Source organism: Cervus canadensis, chromosome 12, assembly GCF_019320065.1.
Source record: "Cervus canadensis isolate Bull #8, Minnesota chromosome 12, ASM1932006v1, whole genome shotgun sequence".
NCBI classification, from domain to species: domain Eukaryota; kingdom Metazoa; phylum Chordata; class Mammalia; order Artiodactyla; family Cervidae; genus Cervus; species Cervus canadensis.
This window is the reverse complement of record NC_057397.1, coordinates 7836134-7858952: the sequence shown is the minus strand read 5'-3', so window position 1 is coordinate 7858952 and position 22819 is coordinate 7836134. Positions and strand designations below refer to the sequence as shown.

The 22819-nt window shown below is 42.9% G+C and overlaps 1 protein-coding gene across 22 annotated transcripts in view; it reads left to right on the top strand.

Annotated features, from left to right (window-relative positions):
• Nucleotides 1-22819, top strand: part of PTK2 (protein tyrosine kinase 2) — a 206076-nt gene that overhangs the window by 74992 nt on the left and 108265 nt on the right. For 20 of the 22 annotated variants that reach the window (XM_043483576.1, XM_043483573.1, XM_043483570.1 and 17 more), the window contains 2 exons: nucleotides 1068-1234; nucleotides 14672-14759. In XM_043483576.1, the coding sequence (XP_043339511.1) occupies nucleotides 1068-1234; nucleotides 14672-14759 (255 nt within the window). The remainder of the gene's footprint in view (nucleotides 1-1067; nucleotides 1235-14671; nucleotides 14760-22819) is intronic. The other 2 variants (XM_043483577.1, XM_043483575.1) reach the window with 1 other exon arrangement.

The following is a 22819-nucleotide window of genomic DNA, read 5'->3' as shown; positions in this document are numbered from 1 at the left end:
CTGCCTGTGGTGTGGACGCACTGGGTCCCTGACAGTTCTGTATACAGTACACATTATTGTTTACCTCTTCTTTGGGGTAGGGTTGGGAACACCCTTCATTGTTTTACCAACAGCATTGTGTCACAGAAAAGAAATACTAGTGTGTGCAGAACTTTTACATTGTAAGTTATATGATAACTTCAGTTAATTACTAATTGTTAGAAACCAGTGCTTTCTCTAGTAGACAGTACTGATTTTTAATAGACATTTTCATGTTAATATCTGCATTATTTAAGAAAACTTATTAATGGCCTAAAAGGTTGAGAAGAGTGTGGTGGGCTGTGATTCACACGCCCTCCTGGAAGGACGGCATGTGGTTTCCTTCGTGTTCCCAAGTGGGTCTCCCCATGTGTGCTGCCCACTTACAGACGTGTGCACACGACTGCCACACCCCTGAGGGCACCTTGCCATAGCTCGGGGTAAATGCCACCTTCTCTAGGGGGCCTTCCCTGATGCCCTCCTTCAGAGGTTGCCCTCATCTCCTCTGAACTCATGGACACACATGTTGGAAGCATTAGATTGGGGGCTATTGTGGATTGCTGTGTATTAACCAGCAGAGAGCAGATGGTTAGGCCCAACTTGAGGTAGCTTCTTATATGTCATCAATATTATCAGAAACATGACTTTAATTATGTATTCCTAAATGTGTAATCATACTAAGGTTGCAGCTTGTTCTCAGCAATACTGTTGGTTTGGAAAGTATAACCCTCCCCAGGTCTCATTCTTAGGAAGCCCCCCAAGGGGTGGCCCATGTGTGTGGATGAGTTGGGGTGATGCAGTGGTGGAGCTGCAGAAATCAGTAAAGAAAGGGGCAGTGCCTCTTCTTGTGGTTTTAAAAACATTTTTCTTTGTTCATAAAAATACTGTTTGTGAAAAAAGATTCCTAAGTAAAATTAAGTGATTTATTTAAATTGATACTCTTTTTACCAAAGATTTCTGATGATTAACTGAAAGAAATGAACGTTGCATTATTTTCTAGCATGCAGTTTTTGTTTATAACAGTCATTTCTGTGGGGGGTATGTTTTAGGGCATCATTCAGAAGATAGTGGACAGTCACAAAGTAAAGCACGTGGCCTGCTATGGATTTCGCCTGAGTCACCTGCGGTCAGAGGAGGTTCACTGGCTCCATTTGGATATGGGTGTCTCCAATGTGAGGGAGAAGTATGAACTTGCCCACCCACCAGAGGAGTGGAAGTAAGATTACAAACCTACTTTGGGGTGACTCGGACATGATTTGTTTTGCATATTAGAAACACACACGAGAGGTTGATTATCTATGTTTAATTTTCTCACTGATGGTCACTGGGACTCCTGTACACATAGAGGTGGCCGGTAATTGTTAACCAGCACTCTATGCTGCACTTGGGTGTAGCCCGTCTTCGGGCACCCCTGACGTGGACTTGCTTGAGCCGTCTGATTGCTTTCATTCTTTTGTGACGGTCTTTTGCTCCTCACCCTGCTCTTGCCAGTGCTGCTCTGTCCAGCCTCTGCTCTGAGCACTTCCGAGTCCTAGTGCTTTTACTTCCTGTGCTGCTGGCCTCCTTGCGTGCCTGGAGACCACACCACACACCTGATGACCGTATTAATGTGCTACAGAGCTCACTCTGTCATGCCCAGTGATTGCAGCTCACCTGAAGGGTCGGTGTCTGTGTGATGTTCACACACAGCATTGATGCTGGAAAGTCATCTCAGTGAAGTCATACTGACTTTCATGAAACTAAAATCATTTGAGGTGAGATAAAAGAAGTCCCTATAATTGTCCTTTCCCTGATTCTCTCCTAATAATTTTTTTTCACTTTTAAGTAAACCATGGTGTTTGTAGGAAATTGTACACCTAAAACACTTAACATTTGAGAGAAGTATAAGGGAGCTCTTCCACAGGAGCCCCTGTTTTTATAGATAATGCTGCAGAAATAAAGATGATTGTAGCGTAAAAAAGGCATTCAAATGTCAGTAACTTTCAGTTCAAGGATCTAAATAGATTAGACATTTAAAAAGAAAAACAAACATGTTTAGGTGAGTAAATCTTTAGTTGAATAAAAATACTGTCTCAATTACAGCTTATCAGAGAAATATAATTTTCAAATTTGTCAAGTAGCTAGAAGTGACCTAACAAAATAGTCTGTAAGAATATAGTTTGGTTGCTTTTCAACAATGGCTGAAAAAGATTTGACTTCCATCCATTTGGTCAGTTAATTAAATAAGTGTTTAAAAACTAAGAATATCTAAAAGTTACCTGAAAATATATCTAGGTATTTTTAATTAAAACAATTCTGTTAACCTTCTGAATTTATGTAGACATCTCAGAGGCAGCATTCATTATAGCAGTAGTCTTAGTGCTCAGTAAGTTGTTGAATGCAGATCCCGGGGTATATAAGCTTTGTTTTCATTCTTTTAAGCCAACTTATTTAACCTTAGTAATAAGGATGTAGGCACTGTTTTGTTTAGTGGGGCCTGGATCGTCATAAGTAAGGAAAATGTGACCGACCCTCCTCAAATGAGGGGTGAAGATGATGTCAGTGATGTGTTGTCATCATCGAGTGGCTGTTAGGAGCCAGGCACTGTGCCAGCTATATGCTGTTTATAATTCGTAAACTCTGTATTTCCTTTACCCAAACCCTAGGAGGTAATGACTTGTTATCCTCATTTTGTAGATGAAGACAGAGGCACAACTAAATGGGTTTAAGTTGCATTCACATAGTTTGTGGCACAGTTTCTATTTGGATTTTATCCGACTTCACCATATGGGTTTTTAAATCAACATGCCCATCTCAATGGGAATAATGTGATCTTCAGAACAGTGCAGCTGGGCTTATGAGATGAGTGAAGGTGTGTGGATTGCCGGTAGAGGTGATGAAAGAGGAAAATGTAATCAGAGATACAGGTGATACATGTGTGGTATCTTCAGGAGCGTGAGGGTTAATGCAGACTGTTCTAACACGTTAGTGGGAATAGGAGGCTGTTAAAATAATCAAGCAGACTTGAAAAAGAACAAAACAAAAGTTCTGGAAGTCATTGGATAGATAAAGCAGCAGATTAGACATAGCTGAAAAATCAGTAAACAGGAAGATGGATCTGAGAAAATTTGCCCAAAACATAGCACACAGATGAACAGATGGAAATTATGAAAACAGATTTATGTAACATGAAGAATGAGAAGGTCAGCCCTTTTCTAACAGGAACTCTGAATAAGAGAATAAAAAGAATGAGGAAGAGGAAATAATCTGAAGGGAAAATAGCAGAGAACTTTCTAGTGACATGAGTCCTTAAATGTAGGATTAACAGAAAAATCTCAAATTGGGTAAATCTAAATGCATACTTTGGCAGATTATAGCAAAATAGTGTTGTACAGAAGAAAATGAAAGGATGTTAAAAACAAGCAGAGAAAAATTAGACTTCTCACAGCATCACTGATGCCGAGAAAATGGTGGTATAATATGTTCGAAGTGGTAAGAAAATGTAACTGGCAGCCTATATTTGTTTGCATGGTTCAATTACCTCAAGAACAGATATCAGTGAGCATTGGCTTCATGAAAGAAAACTAATGATAACAGATTTTTTTTATACTAAAAAAAGTAGAGCTCAGTGCAGGTTGGAACAGGGGCTATAGAATAAAACTTTGTCAGCTAAATATGAGGGTAACCAGCTCCAACATTAGAAGTACAAGTTAAATGGTTATTGGGCAAGTAGATATTAGAGAAATGTAGGGATCAAAAAGAAGGAAAGAAACAGAAGAAGCGTGGGGAAGCAAGATGAATAGAAATCACAAGTGAGATGCACAGATGCTAACAGTGAATGATTGTCAGAGGTTACTAGAGTGGATTAATACATAGCATCAGGCTATCTACTGTTCACAGGATGTATCCAAAACAGTGACCTTCAAACATTTCTCTTTTACTTGCAGGAAATAATGTATTTTACCGTGAGATCTAGCACACATATATACCAGTATGTGTATCTCAGAGCTGTTTATATGTCCTGAATCTACACATTTTACCAAACTACTCAGCGTTATTATTTACACTAAGGTCTAAAGGTTTTCTCTTCAATGTTCTGTTTTGTTCTAGGTTAGTAAAATAAATTAATAAATGAATAGTGAAAAGAATTTTCCTGCCTTCTAGTGAGTTCTGACTTTCAATTTGAAAAACTCACATAAAACTTGAGTATAAATATACCAGGCAAATAATAACCAGGAAAAAAAAGATCAGTATTGTGCAGCTAACACCCTGTGAAATAAATTTTCAGGCAAACAAGCTTTATTACAGATGTAGAGGGCAACCACATAACAGTAAAAGGTTCATTTCACCAAGAATTTAATAAGTATAGAAATAGATGTAGCTGTTTAACTTATAAATTCCTCAAAATATATAAAGCAGAACTAGTCTTAAAGGAATAAGACTTACCTTTCTAATAATTAAAGGGAAGAACACAAACAACAGTAAGTAAACAGTAGTTTTTAAGTTATGTATTGAACTGTTTTCTCTAATGTAGAAATACAGGATCCTGCACATAACTGTATATTAAGCAACTTAAAACATGTTTCTAAGTAGTTTATGGTTCAAAGGAAAAGGCCCAGCCTCCTGATGGCCTGGCTTTGATGGGCTCTGACCCTTCACCGTCCAGTCTGCCCTTTGCAGAACCTGCTGGCTATAAACAGTCACTTACTTCTGTCTAAGCACAGCTGCGCCTCGGGGTCTGTGGGTTCCCTGGTTCTGCAGCTGGGGAGCCAGGCTTCAACCAACTACAGATCCAGAATTCTGGGTGTGGCAGGGGCGGGGGAGGGTGGATTCCAGAGAGTTCCAAAAAGCAAAAGTTGAACTTGCTGTGCCAGCAACTGGTTACATAGCATTTACATTGTATATTGCATTGTAAATAAACTGATGCTCTCAGTGTATGAGAGTTTGTGCAAAGTTGTGCAGCTTTCATGCACAGACTGTACCATTTTACACAAGCATTTCGGGATCTTGGTGTCTGTGGGGTTCTGGAACCAAGCCCGTGTGGATACCAAGCATGTTTTCTTCACTCAGCCTCCTGGATACCAGTCTCTCTTATGATGAAGGTTTTTCTCCTGCTTCACTGACCATCACTGTCTTCTCCTGCTGACCTTGATATTTGGGGCTGCTCCACTGACCTCGTCCTAGCCTTCCTAGACCTGTGCCTTTGGCATTAAATTCACACTTTACTTGGATAAACTCAGGAAACCAATGGACAGGTTACTGCAATAACCCAGGAAAAAGTCACAGAAGATGATGGACCAGGAGAGTAGTACTTGGAGGAGCGAGAAGCAGCTATACCGAGTTACGTTCTAAGGTTGAGCTCACAGAATTTGTGAACAAATCTTTTAAAATGTAAACATCCAAAGAAATGTGTGAACCATTCCTGCTCAGAAACTTCCAGGAGCCCCCCACCCCCACCCCCTGCCCCGGCCCCACTCACCTGGAGCTCACTGCAAGTTTGTGGTTACCTCTTGGTCTTTTCTCCACCTCCTGCTCCCCTGCCTTCACTGGAGCAGCTGTGGTCTCTTTGAAGTTGCAGTTTTCTTAGGTACTCAGGTTGGGATCTCATTTGATGGTCTCTTCTCTGTTGCCTGCCTTGTTGAACAGAATAGCTCTTGTCTCATTTCTCTCTTGCCTTTATCTTTTCCAACTTTTCACGTGCTCAACCTTGGCCACACTGGCTTGTGAACATGCCAAGCGGGTTGTCCCTAGTGCCTTTGAACTCGATGCTCAACTGCCGTATGTGCTCCCCTGCTGTTGCTGGCACGGCTGGCCCCCCCCTCGTTAGGGTGGGTGTGCCACCGTCAGCTCCTCCCCGGGGCCGTCTCCAGCCTCTGCCTGCCAGGGACAGCCCTTCTCCTCAGGGCCGCCATGGTACTCACTGCTCTCCTGCTGGGTTCTGGTCATGCCTGGGATAAAGAGGCACCCAGTAAAATACAGTTTAAGTGGAAGTTGAATCAGTTATAATGAAATTATCAACTAGGAACCAAATAGTATTACTTAGTAACAGTCTTCTCATATTAGCATGCTGCTTATTGGGTGTCAGACATTGTGTGAGAGGCTTGATAACCTGCCCATGGTCACACAGCTTAAATGGGTGGCAGAGTGGAAACTGGCTTCAGGCACCAGCTCTTTCTTCTCCCTGCCTGTGTTAGGTGTGTGACTACAGGAAACAGAACACGGAGATCTCTCTCAGTCTGTGAGGGCAGCTGCAGCTCTGGCTTTAGTTCTGAGTAGGATGTGAACACTGAAACCAAAGTGCCAGGACTCATCAGAATAATGATATTCGTTTCTACTCTTATGAGGTTTTTGAGCATAGATTTTTCTTTTTCACACTGTCTGCTATAGCATCTATTCATATTGTTAAATAAACCTGAGATCTAAGCTTATTTTATTGAGTCTTCAGTTCTTCAAATACCTCTGTAAGCACCTACAGCACACATTTGGTAGTAACTGTCTCAGGCAGGGTGGCCCTACAGAGTTGTCATGACATGTCATCGGGGAAGGGAAGGGCTGGTTTCATACATGGCTGTCCTCATAGGAAGAGGAATAGCAGAATTAGATCCTACCTTGAAAAATACACAGAAATCCACCTAAGGTGGATCAAGTTTTTAAAAAAAGTTTAACGAAACATATAGTGAATGTGTCTTTGGCACAGGAAGATTTTCTTAATACCCTGAAAACGTTCACTCTTAAAAGACGAGAATAACAAATTTGCCTTTTATGAGATGAAAGCATTCTGTATATCAAAAGATGTATTTTTAGAAAGTGCAGAAAGGACAATTCCTCAGTGGTCCAGTGGTTTAGCTGCTTTTACTGCTGAGGGTCTGCGTTCAATCCCTGGTCGGGGAACTAAGATCTCACAAGTTGTGAGCTGTGGCCAAAAGGAAAAATGCAGAAACAAGTTGCAACTCGTGTAATTGACCGAAGATGGTGTCAGGAGTTCTGCTGATCGATATAAGGATTGTAAATTCCTCAACAAATGGGCATGGAACATGAAGGCATTTTCATAAAAGGGTAGACAGGTTTGACCTGTAATCACAGGAAGACGCTGTCCGCTTCCTTAGTGCTCAGGGAGGTATGAATCTGGACCAGTAGATTCCGTCTACACTGTCTGGTTGACAAAAAGTATTAATAAGTTGTCCAGCAGTATTAATAGCGGGAAAGGTTAAGGGTCTGATGATGATACTGAAACGCCAGTCTGGGTGCCCAACGCGTTGTGAAGCCAAACAAACTGAAACGTCAGAGTTTGGAGCAGAGGAAGGCATATTAAGGTCGATGCAAGGAGATGGGTGCCTCGAGCCTTTAAAACCTCAAGCTCTTCCAGAGCTTTCAGCAAAGCCGTTTTCTAGGAAAGGTGAGGGAGGGGCAGGCCTAGCTGTTTCTAGATGTCAGAGCCTTTGTTCTTAAGGTCAGGTCATGGCCAGGTAACATGCTCCTGTGAATCTCCACCAAACGAATGTTATTCTCTGTTCTGACAAGAAAGGGCTGATTCATATCAATGTATGGCAGAAACCACTACAATATTGTAAAGTAATTAGCCTCCAACTAATATAAATAAATGAAAAAAAAAGAAAGAAAGAAAGGGCCAGGTCCCCAGGCACAGCTTTCCCTCTCCGAGGTCCAGTTTTGGCTAAGAGGAGGTGAGCCCAGCTGGCTCCTCAGGGCCAGGCCCCGAGACTCTGCCCAGCTGTTACCGCTGAGGGAGCCGGGTGCCCAGGACCCAAAGGGCCCTCAGGAGGGGCAGGTCCTGCAGACAACATGCTCTGCAGGTCGCGGAGGCAGGGATGGGGGAGAGGGTCGCTGCCACTGCAAGGCCTGGGCCCAGCCAGTGGGTGTCCTTGACGAGGGCTCTGGAATCCTGCAGGACACAGCCCCTGACCTGTCCTCTGGGCCCCCTAGCTCACCATCTGGCGCTGGCCACTGGCTGAGGGACCACTAACGGTAGCTCACTGACGGTTGGTCACCTGGGCAGGGGTCCACTGAAGCACTGGCCAGTGGCTGAGCTAGATCTCTCGAGGTCATTCACTGACCGTTGGTCGCCTGGGAAGGGGCCACGTAGTACCAACCAGAGGCTGAGCGGGACCGCTAACAGTCACTCACTGACAGCTGGTCAGCTGGGGAGGGGTCCCTGAAGCCCTGACCACTGGCTCAGCTGGACTATAAAGGTGGCTCACTGACAGCGCCTGGGGAGGGGGTCCCTGCAGCACTGACCGATGGCTGAGCAGGACCAGTAACTGTTGCCTGAAAGCGGGTGCAGAGTAGCATCAGGCACCACAGCTGTGTGCTCAGGGCTGCACATGGCTGCGCTCTATTACAATTCAAGATCTTACCTGCAGCTTAGCCTCCGCATGACATGGCCTCAATCCTGCTGTTCCACTTCAGGTTCTGTCCTCGAGAGACTTGGGTTTCTATACTAGGCTGGAGACCCGAGGACGTTCATAGAATAGCCAGTGACAGAATATTCGCAGTGGAATGTTGCGCGAGTCAGAATGAGGGAAGCATCGAGACTTGGAACACTGGATGAAACAGCCAGGTGAGACAGTGTGAGACAAAAGGCAGGCCCAGGGCAATGTGCATGCAGCTAAATACTGTTGAACTGCGAGTTAGGGATGCCATGTGGCTTGTGAGATCTTAGTTTCCAACCAGGGATTGAACCTGGACCCTGGCAGTGAAAGCCCCGAGTCCTAACCACTGGGCCACCAGGGAATTCCCTGAAATGGTTGCTTTTTATGTGATTTTTACCTCAGTTAAAAAACAAAAAGTAAGCACCAGAGGATGACATACAGCATCATATACAAGTAAAAAGCAAAATAAACATTAAAGAATATTGTTGGGAGCACATGAGGTTGGGTGAGACAATATGGGACATGTAAATACAGGGTCAGGAGGAGATGGTCAGTCCAGGGCTCCTGTGGGGAGCGTGCCCAGCCTCCAGCCTCGTGAGGGCCTGCAGGAGCCGGTGCGGGGCCTCAGGTTTGCGGCAGAGCCCACAGCCCCTACGCTGCATGCACCCTGCTTCCTTCCCAGTCTGCTCACCTGTGCCCTGGGTCCTGGGAGATCCCGGTTGAGTAGGTGGTGTTTGCTAGGCTCTGGAGTCAGCCAGAGAAGTTCGAATACAGTGCTTTTCCTAGTTTATCATGTAGCTGAAAGTGCCAAGCAGTTTTGAGAGCTTTACCCCAAACAGATTTAAACTTTAAAGTTTTGTACCTCGATAATTAAATTCCAGCTAGCTAAATTTTGGTGTTTTGAAAGCACCTACACGGAGTGGTCTGAGTTGTAAGCAGGTTAATCAGATAAAAACGGCCTGGTCCTTTTGGTGTGGGATTCCGGGCTTTGAGAGTCAGGCCTGAGAGGAGGCTCTGTTGGCCTTTGAGAGAGAACTGTGGGGCTTCTGCAGAGCAAGTGAAAAAGAAAGTCCTTTTCTTTGTTATCAGATGTGGTTCACATTCTCCTGTTCACGGCCGTTGAACAGCTCCTCGATCTGCAGAGAGATGATTCTTTTTTCAGACCTTTGCAGGAGGAAAAAAAGTCCTTTATTTTGAGGAAAGGTATTTTTTTTTCATAGATGACAAAAGAAAATGACTAATGATAGCTGAGGAAGCTTTAGATTGTATTTTGATGGTTTTCTATTTTATCTTGAAATGACATTTTCTGTGCATATACCTTAATTTGAAAGGCTAGTCTTTCATTATGACACTGAATTCAACAAGAGTTCTTTAGAATATTTAAATCAGTAAGACAGTAAATAGAGGAACATTCTGACAAGTGTGGAAGTGACACCTTTTAAGAAAACAGGATGAACTTCCAAATTTGCTGATTGGTTAATTAAACGCTTCCTGGATACTTCTGCACCAGACCCAGCACAGGAATGAACAGCTTTCTGGCCGGTCTGTGGCCACAAAAAAACTGATGTTTGTTGACCAGGCTGGGTTAAAACTGGATCTGGTGGGTATTTTGTTAACACAGCTACAGGACAGTCAGTCTTAGGTTTGTGAGAATTTATTTTTATTCTCAGTGTGTTATCAAAAAGTTGCAAAAACAGTACACAGAAATCCTGTGTACCCTTCAGCCCTCCTCCCCTAAATGTTAAAACCTTACTTAAGTACAGTTCAGTTATTGAAGCTAGGGCCTTAACATTGCTACCATAGTATTGACTGATGCGCAGATGTCATGAGGGTTCAGGGTGTCCGTCTTCCAGCCTGGGATCCGGATCAGAGCGTCGTGCACCTCCCTGTCCTGTTGCCCCGGGTCTTCCCTGCTGTGCGGCAGGCCCTCAGGCTGTCTTTGTCTGCGTGACCTTGGCCCTTTTGAAGTACACTGGCTGGTGGTCTTGCGTGTTCTTCGGTTTGGGTTTGTTTGGTGTTTTTTCCCCCGTGGTTATATTGAGCTTAAGCACTTGGGGAAGAGTACCACAGTCAAGCTGTCGTTTTCACTTAGCATTTTATCAGGAAGTCTTTGCTGATGATATGATTCATTTTACTGGTGGCTTTAACTTGGATCATTTGATTTAAGGTGGTGGCCAGGTTTCTCTGCTATAAGGTGGTTTGTCCCCCTCTTTGTAATTAAGTAATATCTTCTGAGGAGATACAGAGACTGTGCAGTTTCTCTCTCATTGTATTTTCGCCCACTCAACATCATTGATGATTCTTTTTTGCAGTATTTATTACTGTAATTTTTGCCAAATGGTGAATTTCTATTTCTATCCTTCCTTGTAGGCTTTTAAAATTGGAAGTCTGTGTAAGAAGAGTTGTCCACACCCCACTGTTTCCGAGGGTCATCTGTGTAGTTTCCTGAAATTGTACTTTTGTTTATTTCACTACACACAGTCTGACTAGCTGAGTATCAGGGTTATCTGAATATTCGTCCAACTCAACTTGCAAAATCATTTCCTACTCCTCCCCATCATTAGTTCATTAGTGAACTAATGGATATCTTGGTGAACTTGTGGGTATCTTGGTGCTCACAGTTGGAGATAAGACTGAAGAAGTTAGGTGTTGACAGTGTTAATGGTAATGTATTAACTTAGGTGACAGAGGATGAGATGGTTGGATGGCATCACCGACTCAATGGACTTGAGTTTGAGCAAACTCCGGGAGATAGTGAAGGACAGGGAAGCCTGGCGTGCTGCAGTTCGTGGGATTGCAAAGAATCAGACACGACTTAAGTGACTGAACAACAACAATTACTTAGAAGCAGAAGCGAAAGGATGGTTTTATCTGGGGCATGTTGTAGTTAGCTGCTGTTCAGAAATCATGGAGTGGCCTAGAGCAGAGACGTGGAAATGTTTATCAGGACAGAGCCAGGCTCTCAGAATAGTAGCGGAAGTTTCACTGTGAGGAAAATGGCGAGTTTCCTGGAGGAGAAGGCAGAGAGGATGCCAGCGCAGGTGGGTCAGGATGCTGTGAACGCCAGGTGTGGAGTTTAAGGAGTGGGGCGAGGTGACTGAACTGGAATTGAACTCAGAGACTTGAGCCGAGTTCCAGTAGGGCTGTGAGGGAGGAAATACGAGATTGTAGTGGGTTGAAGCAGAGACCAAAACGCCATCACAATCTAGAGATCTTGCCCAACCCCACAAGCAAGACCCAACCTACATACACTCCTCTCTGTTCTAAGCATAGGTGTCTTCTCTTAGGTTCATGCTGCCTCTGGGCCTTCAGGGGTGTTTCTGCTGTGGTGGAATACCAGGGCTGCCTGTTAACAGCCGTGGGACCTTGGCTATTACCGAATGTCCTCAAAGTCTGTTCTCCCCCATCTATGAAGATAGGGTGAACTGGGCACCTGGTCACTATTACCAGTCCCTTCCCGGCCTCCTTGTGGCCCTGTTGTCTGCTCTTCACAGCCCTGCCTGGCTGGGCGCCAGGACTGTGCTGTTACTGCTCTGGCCACAGTGCCTCTGGGCCCCCTTTCCCAGCAGGACGAGCCCCGCATTGTGACGAGCAGGGTCCTGTGTGGCTTGCCGCCTCTTTCCCCGCCTCCCCGAAGCCCTTTTACTCACAGGGGCTGCGGCTGCATTCCTCCAGGCTCCCTCTGGCCACAGGGCGTTTACTTGTTCTCTTCCTGCAGGTTACTGCCCTGATTCCTTCCTGTCTGCCTTTAGATCTACTCAGGTGTCCTGAGTCCGCCTGCTTCCCTGGTTACAGAATGTTGCTTCATCATCTCTTCCTCCCCTTCCCTTGCTTGTTGTGTCTTTATCACATTACCACCTCAGAGATACTTAACGTATCTGCTGTCTGGCTGCCACCACAAAAATAGAAATTTTCTGCAGGCTGGTACTTCCTGCTGTTTTATTCACCAGTGTCTTCCCAGACTCTGGAATTGTGTCTGTAGGTGACCGGTACTGAAGTATTTGTCGAGTAATGGCTAATATGGTGGACCAGCCGTCGAGACGGCTGTGATGTGTGCAGTGACAGCCCTTTCACTTCTCCCAGCGTCCTGATGAGGGCTTCCCTGATGGCTCAGTTGGTAAAGAATCCATCCGCCTGCAAGGCAGGAGACCCTGGTGCGATCCCTGGGTTGGGCAGATCCTCTGGAGAAGGGAACGGCTGCCCACTCCAGTGTCCTGGAGAATTCCATGGGCTGTGTATAGTCCTTGGGGTTGCAAAGAGTCGGGTGAGGAAATTGAGGTGCAGAGCAGTGATGGCAGACAGCAAACAAGGGGTGGAGCCAGAACAGCGCAGGTGGTCTTGATGCAGAGCATTCTTTCTGCTGCTTCTGGGGGTCGTTGCTGATGAAAAGAGGTCATCTGGTTAAAATGCTTGTCATGATTTCTGTGACATCCTGAGTAGTCCCTGAACATTATTTGATATCATCATCATCATTGTCGGGATGATGTTAAGAGCCTGGACAGGTAGCCAGGCTGCCAAATGTTTAGCAGGCCAAAACAAGCTGCCAGGTTTTTTTTTGTTTTTTTTTTTTCTTTAATCATTAAAATGGGGCAGTGTTAATACCAAAGCCTCCTGCAGCCTGTTGATCCTGGAGCTTCCAGCCTGGAAACTGGCTGCTTACTGCTTATTCTTGCTGAGTGTCGTTCTCCCACTCTGCTGAATATGAATACTTAGGCTCTCGTTCTCTGATTATTATGTCGATTAAGAGAAATGGTGCCTATAAGGTGCCTGCTACATCCTAAACTCAAAATGAAATTATTCTGCTTCTATTAACAGTTGTCCCATGAGAATGTCTGCAGAAAGTTATTGAACTCCTTCTGAGATTCAAAGTACAATGGAACTTTATTGTTTGACAGTTGTATGTTTTAATAAGATAGACCCTTGAAAATGTCAGCAAAACTTGTGTATGTGTACCTTGTGTTGAACCACCCTTAACTGATCCAAAAGAATTGTATCGGCTCCTTTGGATTCTTTTCCTCATGAGCTTAATACAATTTTAAAAGATCAATTTATGAAATTTTTAGAAAAAAACCTGTATAACTTTTGTGTAAGCAAATATTTTATAAACAAAAAACTAAAAGAATTTACTAAAAAAAATAGATAAATAGGACTGCATTAAAACACAAGATAACATTAAAATTAGAAGATTTTAAAAATAAGTTTTTTAAAATAGTGAAAGGCAAGCCATAGAGTGGGAGAGGATATATCTTCATTAAGTCTAACAAAGGCCTCACATCCAAAATTCGTAAAGAACACCTACAAATCAGTGGGGTGGGGGAGGGGGGCAGACAGCTCAGTAGAAACAAAGGACAAGAGGTTTAACAGACACGTCACTGAAGCAGATAACCAGAATGGCTGGCTATCAAACAAGAAAGTGCCCCTTCTTGTTATTCATCAAGGAAGTACTGATTAAAACCAGTGTGTGCTCTTGCAGTAAACATTAGGGTGACTAACATGAAAAGGCTAGAGTGCCAAGTAGAGATGAGGAATGTGGAACCAGAGCCCCGTGGGGCTCCCGCTCGTGGAAGTGGAGCGTGCACCACTACAGCCCTGCAGCTTGTGTCTGCTCTGGACAGTGTGTGTGCGTGTTGTGACCCAGTGATGTGTTCCTGGTGTACCCCCAGCAGAGATGCATATGTGCCTGCGAGAGTGTATATGGGTGGACACACACATACATGAGGTACAGAGAGAGCGTTCTGGTGAAATTTGTTTTGGTCATTCTTGAGGTTTGGCTTCCTGAGCAAAATTGCTTTATTTAGAGGACTATAAAAAGTGTTCACAACAATACTCCTCACAGCCCTGAGCTGGAAAGCACTCAGCAGCCTTCAGGGTAAAATGGGGTGAGTCACTGGGGTGTGTTATACAGGGCAGGGCTGTGAGCAAACCCAAGAGATAGGAGTCTCCTGAGAGGAGCCAGACACATCCTGTGTGACTCCAGGCAGGCAGAGCTTGCCTTCCGGGTGCGGAAGGTGGTGCTGCCCTCGGGCAGTGGGGCTGGAGGGACTTCTGGGCGCCCTCTGGGTATCTCCTCAGGTTCTGTCTCCTGCAGGAACCTCGGGCTGTAGCACACTCACATGCACATTTTATTTTTTTATTTTTTGCAGCAAAAGGAAATATTTACAGACTATTTTTAAACTTCTTTTTAGAATAATATTTCAGTAACTGGCAGTGCCATACTCAATATTGTTTGGACTATGAAGAAGAAATGACTTATTTCTAATTGTTTTCCTTTGTTAATTATTTTTTAGATATGAATTGAGAATTCGTTATTTGCCAAAAGGATTTCTAAACCAGTTTACTGAAGACAAGCCAACTTTGAATTTCTTCTATCAACAGGTATAGAAGAGTGCTTTAATACATTTTTTTCCTTTGTTTCTTTGAATCCTGTTTATTTTATGGTTTTATTTTAGAACTAGATTAAGCCTAACATTTGAGAGAATATAAATTTGTCACTGTATGGCAGTGAGATTCTTAAACCTTGTAAGAAATTTGGAGTTTTTGTTACGTTGTGAATTTTTATATACTTGGGCAAATCTTAAGACTTATTTTAAGTAGAAACAGTAAGTCCTAAGTGATACAACCTTTGCTCTGTCTTTAATTCAAGTATAATTATCGTGCCTGAATATCAACAAACCTGTCAGATGTTTATCCAGAGCCAACTGTTCCCATATAATTTCAGTAGCAGTTTGTGTAAAACCAGAAGTGACGTTTTTAAACTAAAAGTAGCTTTCTTACTACCCGTAAGGGTAGATAATACATACATGTGGCATAAATTCTAAATTTTCTGTAAGGTGTTACTTAGACAGTAAATACATGTGGCGTAAATTCTGAATTCTCCATCTAGTGGGCTTCCTGTAAACAGTTCCTTTGTGTTTGGTCCTATGCTGTTTGCGAGCACAAGTGATATGACATACTGTGGAGGGGTGCTGACACAGGGGAGATGTCGAATCCAGGTGGCTTCCTTGCAAAACGTCGTCTGAGGAACTTTGTAGCTGAGGAAGAGATGAACTTTATAAAACACAGTACATTAAAATCTGTGCTTAAGTGGTTTGAAAGGAAATGGGCGAGAGAGTTGGGACCACACCGTGTAAGGAGCAGGTTTTGGGTTCTACCCTGCAGATTGTTGGGCGTATTTAAAGAATTTAAGTAAGGAATGTCTTGATCAGAATTAAAAAAAAAAAAAAATAAGACCACCCTAATGTGGTGGCAGTACTTGGGGTGGATTGGATCTTAAAAAGGCTGCGAGCAAGTTGGGGGCTCTTTAGCTATTTAAGCAAGAAGTTGGAAAGTTGGGAGGTAGAACGGTGTGGTAGTAAGCAGATTTAGTGAGTGGATTTGATGGACTCAGAGACTGAACAAACTGGAGCAGGAAAGTGAGGAAGGAAGAGGCTGATGGGTTTAGATAGGCAACATATTTCTGTTCTTCTCTCTTGTAGATGATTTGAGTCACTGGTGTAATTTCTTTGAAAAAGAAATCCACCCACTGAAGACATCTGTGACTACTTTAGTGACATTGATTACGGGAAGCCTGAGACGGGCCTAAATAGCTCTCAGTTATTCCTTTTTATAATTTCTAGGCTAACCTGAAAGTCGGCAACGATTTTGTTCCTTTCACACTGTTACTAGGTTGTCCTAGTTTTTCCTTTCGGAAGCCATTGCTTCTGTGTATATGATTAAAAGCTAGCAAAACCACCGGCCTATCCCAGCTTTTCCCTTACTGATGGGACGTGTCTCAGTGCTGTCTCTGTGACTCAGGTGAGTGGTCCCTGTAAAGTCCGAGGGGTATGAGGCATCTTGGAGGTGTGCCGTGCCGGTCATACGTGTCACAGCTCCATGATGCCAGGTGCCTCCATGAGTTTCTTCACAGGGGGTATATAACACCTCCCGAAGAGAGTCTTTATGTTGATGAAACGAGACACTACTATCTGCCACCCTGGAATTTCAGTCTGTAGACAGGACCCAGCTTTGAGGACTCAGCACATCACTTGTGAGTCCCGATCCGGTTATGTGCAGCTTGCTGTGGGATGGGACACACCTCGTCCTACCCATGTGCTCTGCGTGCACACCTTCCCACCCCACCATCCCCCTCTGCTTTCATCCATTCCTAGAGTTTCTCTTCTTCAGCCTGAAGTGAAGTCACTCAGTCATGTCCGACTCTTTGTGACCCCATGGAATACAGCCCATGGAATTCTCCAGGCCAGAATACTGGAGTGTGGGTAGCCTTTCCCTTCTCCAGGGGATCTTCTCAGCCCAGGGATTGACCCCAGGTCTTCCGCATTGTGGGCGGATTCTTTACCAGCTGAGCCACAGAGAAGCCCAAGAATGACTGGAGTGGGTAGCCTATGCCTTCTCCAGCCGATCTTCCCGACCCAGGTATTGGAACTGGGATCTCCCGCATCGCAGGCGGATTCTTTACCAATCAGTTGGTAAAGAATCCGCCTGCAATGCGGGAGACCTGGTTTCGATCCCTGGGTTGGGAAGATTCCCTGGAGCCGGAATGGCTATCCACTCCAGTATTCTGCCCTGGAGAATTCCATGGACTGTGTAGTCCATGGGATCACAAAGAGTCGGAAATGACTGAGCAACTTTCACTTTCATTCTAATAATTAGTCTAGTCCCAGGTGGCTCAGGTGGTAAAAAATCTGCCTGCAATGCAGGAGACCTGGGTTCAGTCCCTGGGTCAGGAAGATCCTGAGAATTTCTTTTGTTTCGTGTATGCTTTTATAATGTCCTACCAAGTACCTGTGATTTAAAGGAAAATAGAAGTGTGGTCATAGTAATGCCCCTTCCCTATGTTGATGGCCGGTGTTACTGCTCAACTCGGCCCATGTATCAGGCTTAACTGACCCTCCATGGGGCCAGGTAGATATGCCAGAATTACCAAGAGGGAAGGAAAAAGAAAAATGCTATGATTTGTCAGAACTAATGAATTGGCAAGAATACCAAGAGTTTTAAATAGGTTCAGATTTGTCTGTGACACCATTGACACTGACAGTTTTGTAAGTTAAGTTGCATACTGGCAGTTTCAGAAGATTGGAACTAATAATTCCACTTTGGGGGATTCATTCTAAAGAAATAAGATGCACCTGTGTGCATATGTGCAAGGGTGCTCATGGGCACATGTCAGTAACAAACAGGAAATTGGGACCGTTGTGTGACCTGTGCTGACTCTTATTCACAGGGGCATGTTTTCTTGCACGTGTTTTATGAACCTGGTATTTTGTTGAACTTCACGTGTGGGAATCTTGAGGGTCTACGCTGGGGAATAGCGAACACTTCTGAGTGTTTTTTGTTATTTCTGTTTTAAAAGAATTCAGTTTATTTCAGTTCAGTTCATTGGCTCAGTCGTGCCTGACTCTTTCTGACCCCATGGACTGCAGCACACCAGGCCTCCCTCTCCATCCTGGAGTTTACTCAAACTCATGTCCATTGAGTCAGTGATGCCATCCAACCATCTCATCCTCTGTCGTCCCCTTCTCCTCCCGCCTTCAATCTTTCCCAGCATCAGCGTCTTTTCCAGTGAGTCAGTTCATCATATCAGGTGGCCAAAGTATTGGAGTTTCAGCTTCGACATCAGTCCTTCCAGTGAATATTCAGGACTGATCTCCTTTAGGATGGACTGGTTGGATCTCCTTGCAGTCCAAGGGACTCTCAAGAGTCTTCTCCAACACCACAGTTCAAAAGCATCAATTCTTCAGCACTCAGCTTTCTTTATAGTCCAACTCTCACATCCACACATGCCTACTGGAGAAACCATAGCCTTGACTAGATGGACCTTTGTTGGCAAAGTAATGTCTCTCCTTTTTAATATGCTGTCTAGGTTGGTCATAACTTTTCTTAGAAGGTGTAAGCATTTTTTAATATCATGGCTGCAGTCACCATCTCCAGTGATTTTGGAGCCCAAACAGATAAAGTCTGTCACTGTTTCCATTGTTTCCCTATCTATTTGCCATGAAATGATGGGACCAGATGTCATGATCTTAGTTTTCTGAATGTTGAGTTTTAAGCCAACTTTTTCACTCTCCTCTTTCACTTTCATCAAAAGGCTCTTTAGTTCTTCTTCACTTTTTTCCATAAGGGTGGTGTCATCTGCATGTCTGAGGTTATTGATATTTCTCCCAGCAATCTTGATTCCAGCTTGTGTTTCATCCAGTCCAGCGTTTCTCATGATGTACACTGCATATAAGTTAAATAAGCAGGGTGACAATATACAGCCTTGACGTACTCCTTTCCTGATTTGGAACCAGTCTGTTGTTGCATGTCCAGTTCTAACTGTTGCTTCCTGACCTGCATACAGGTTTCTCAAGAGGCAGGTCAGGTGGTCTGGTTTTTTTATTATTATTTTTTTTATTATTTTGGCTCTTTTATCAGAATAGATAGAAAAGAATTATGTTTAGATTTCCTCTGTATCAGTTCTATCCCATGAAAGAGAAAGAAAGCTTATAATAAACTACTGTAATTTTATTATTCCTGTTTTGAAGCCTTGCCCAAGCCCCTGCTCATCACACCTGCTCATCTCCACCTTATTTTGGGTGGAGTCGTGAGGAAAGCGACATGTCAGTGGGCGTAGAGTGCCGCTTTCCTGGTGGGAGATCAGTCTGTGGATGCACATGGTTACATTAAAGATGTCCTAAATGTGACTACAAGTGAGATATGTCACAAATGAGCCACTGTGTGTTTTGACCCATTTTAGAACATTCTGAAAGATATTAATCAGCACACTCTAAAAATAAACTACAATCTTGTTATAACCCTATTCGCTGTAGAGCAGGAGTCTGAAAAAGTAAGTTTGTTTGGCTGCACGGCATGGCGTATGGGATCGTAGTTGCCTAACCAGGGGTCAAGCTCATGCCCCTGCACTGGAAGTGTGGACTCCTAACCCTGCCAGAGATGCTCTGATTTTTTATTTTTTATTCCTAAACAAATAATTTTTGATGCCAAAGCTAATCACTTATTATAAAGCACGAAAAGTATGTTTTGCCTTGAATTTGAGTTTTTCCTTTGCCATATAACATTTTGTTCTTCTTTATCTCTCTGACTTGTTAAAAGTGTATTTGACTGGCAACCTTTTGCAAGTCGTGGTGGCCATTAGTTTGAAGGGCCCTGTCCCCGTTCGGTCAGGAAGTTGTTAAATTAACTAGGTTTGCATCAGCAGTGCTGAAGTTGTGTGGGACCCATTTGGCACCACTGACACTTTGAGCTTCTGAGATGCCTGCGTCTGTTGTCACTGTTTCTTCCTACAAGTATGTTAAGATTTAAAATGAGTGTATCCATCTAGTGGTTCTTAGAAAACATTGAATGTAACAGAACTCCTGGCTTATTTGGCAAGAAGAGTTGCAGTGGGAAGCTGAAGACACTGAGTCCAGAACGTAACTTTATGGTTTAGAACCTAAACTGCAGAAATGTGTGAGGGGCCAAGACACACTTATTTTTTTGTTGATCAACCTTTCTGTTAGTTTTACTCCAATTTTTAGTTTTTACACATTTTTATTCAGATAATTATCAGAAATGATCTCGTTAACTGTATTTTCTTGGCTGTAAAGCTTTCTGCCAGTTAAAACGTTTTGAAATAGCAGCTCCAAGTGGGAAATTTTAGTTTAAAACCTGAAATTTTCAATGTGGGAATTATCAGCTGTCCTGTTCTAGAAAGAAGTTAAAATTAAATAGACGTCTAAGTCTGACTCATTAGAAGATGTATTTTCTGTACGTCTTTAAGTAGGTTTAATAATGTACATTTTTTTTTTCCTGTTTTTCTACTCCTGTATGTTTTTGGTGATTCAGAAAGTTTTGTTGTTGTTGTTAGGTAAACTGTCATGCTTATATTGGGTTAGCCAAAAGGTTCATTTGGTTTTTTCCATAAGATGGCTCTAGTAGCACTTAGTAGTCTTTAACTTCATTCAAAAAAATTTTGTTATATTTTATGTGACAGCTATCATATCAGCATGCATTTAAAAAAAGATAGCCAAGTTGGTGACTTTTTGTGTAGCCATTTTAATATTGAATATGGAAGAAAAAAGGCAACATTTTCAGCATGTTATGCTTTATTATTTCAAGAAAGGTAAAAACGCAACTGAAATGCAGAAAAAAAATTTGTTCAGTGTCTGGAGAAGGTGCTGTGGCTGATTGAACGTGTCACAAGTGGCTTGTGAAGTTTCTTGCTAGAGGTTTCTGGCTGGACAATGCTCCATGGTCGAGTAGACCAGTTGAAGTTGATAGTGATTAAATCAAGACATTATTTGAGAGCAATCAATATTATACCACATGGGAGTTAGCTAGCATACTTAAAATATCCAAATCAAGTATTTAAAGTCAGTTGTACCAGCTCAGTTATGTTCATCACTTTGTGTTCGGGTTCCACATAAGTTAAGCAAAAGTAACCTCCTTGACCGTATTTCCACGTGCAGTTCTCTCCATGTAATGAAAATGTTCCATTTTTAAAACAAATTGTGATGGGTGATGAAAAGTAGACACTGTACGATAATGTGGAATGGACTAGATCGTGGGGCAGGTGCAATGAACCATCATCAACTACACTAAAGGCCAGTCTTCATCTAAAGACGGTGATGTTTTATATGTGGTGGAATTAGAAGGGAGTCTTCTATTATGAGCTTCTTCCAGAAAACCAAACATTTAATTCCAACAAGTATTACTCCCAGTTAGACCAGCTGAAAGCAGCATTGGACAAAAAACAACCAGAATTAGTCAACAGAAAACGCATCATCTTCCATCAGGGTAATACAAGACTGTGTGTTTCTTAATGATCAGGCAAAAGCTGTTACAGCTTGGCTGGGAAGTTGTCATTCACCTGCGGTATTCACCAGACATTGCATTTCATTGATTTCCATTTATCTCAGTCTTTACAAAATTCCCTTATTGGAAAAAATTTTAATTCCCTGAAAGACTGTAAGAGGCACCTGGAACAGTTCTTTGTGCAAAAAGATAAAAAGTTTTGGGAAGATGGAATTATGAAGTTGCTTGAAAAACAGCAGAAGTTTGTGAAATAAAAGGGTGAATATGCTCTTCAATGAAGTTCTTGGTGAGAATGAAAATGTGTCCTTTAATTTTACTTTAAAACTGAAGCACTTTTTGGCCAACCCAATCCTATTCAACCCATATTTTTTTGTTTATCTTCTCTATATAAGAGTTTACAAATAGGAAGCAGAAATGGTTATTCGGTCAGTCACTCTTCCCTAATGATATTTTTAGCTTGCCTTTAGACCACCTCAAGGCATTCAATAAATAAACACTTGTTGAACGGATACCTATTATTAATAAATGCTATGTGAAATGACTTAGTGAGTTGTTGAAAAGGCATTTGGCTTATAAGATAGCATAATTCTTTATATATTTTTAAAGCTTATTTATGGAAGAGAAAGATCAAAGAGTTTGTTTTAGTTGAGAACTGCCTTTGAGTTCCTTCTGTTCGCAGACTCTCCACTCTGAACTGGCAGAACGCAGGGAGGAGTGCTTGACGGCCGAGCCAAGTTAGCTGACGACCTGGGATCACTCAGGTGGCGTAGCATATAAGTGGTTATGTGCAGCAGGCAGTAATGATTGTATACATGTTTGTCTTCCCTCAGCCCCATCTTCTTTACACACACTACTGAGGACTTTCAGATCTTTGTGATAAATTTATGTAGCTGACAAAGCATTCAGAAGAGACCAAAATAAGACCAAAAAAGTCTAAGGAGGTAGCCAAAGCATTGATGTGGCACATGGAATAAATGGTGGAGTAGTTTAGGATCAGAAATTTTTATTAGTGATGTGAGATGTTTTTATATTAAAACCTGTGCTTAATAAGATGAAAAAGCTCATGAATGTAAATATAATACTTGCCCACAGAAGGAAGTCCAAATTCATCCTATTTTTTAAGTAGGAAATTGACATCAACATGAAAACAATTTAATACGATAAACAACTTTCAGAGGTCTTTGCTTGGAAAAAACTTGCAAATTTGCTGGATTTGGAGATCGTAAACAGTAGTAATCCGTGGTATAAGAGGAGAACATGATGGAAAGCGAGAGGTAAGATGGAGTAGGAGATGCGTGTGAAGCCATTGTGTTAGACTCTGGGCTACCGGGGCGATGCGATGTAGTCCTCAGTGGTCATTAATCTTCCTTCTGGTGGAGAACGTCTGTACTTTTTCAGAGGTCACAGGAAGGTGTAGGTACACACTGCAGCTTGAGTTGTGAGGGTCAGCGGATGGGTTTTGAGTTTTAACTTTGATGCTTGCTGTGTGACCTTGGGTACATTGATTTTGAGTAATTAAGTTTCCTGGTCTTCATGTATATAATCGGACCGAAGCCTGTCTTTATTCATTATTCAGACTACAAATAATGTATCTAAAACAGTGTACTACCCAGCCCCTGAATAATACGCAGTACCTCTGCTGTCAC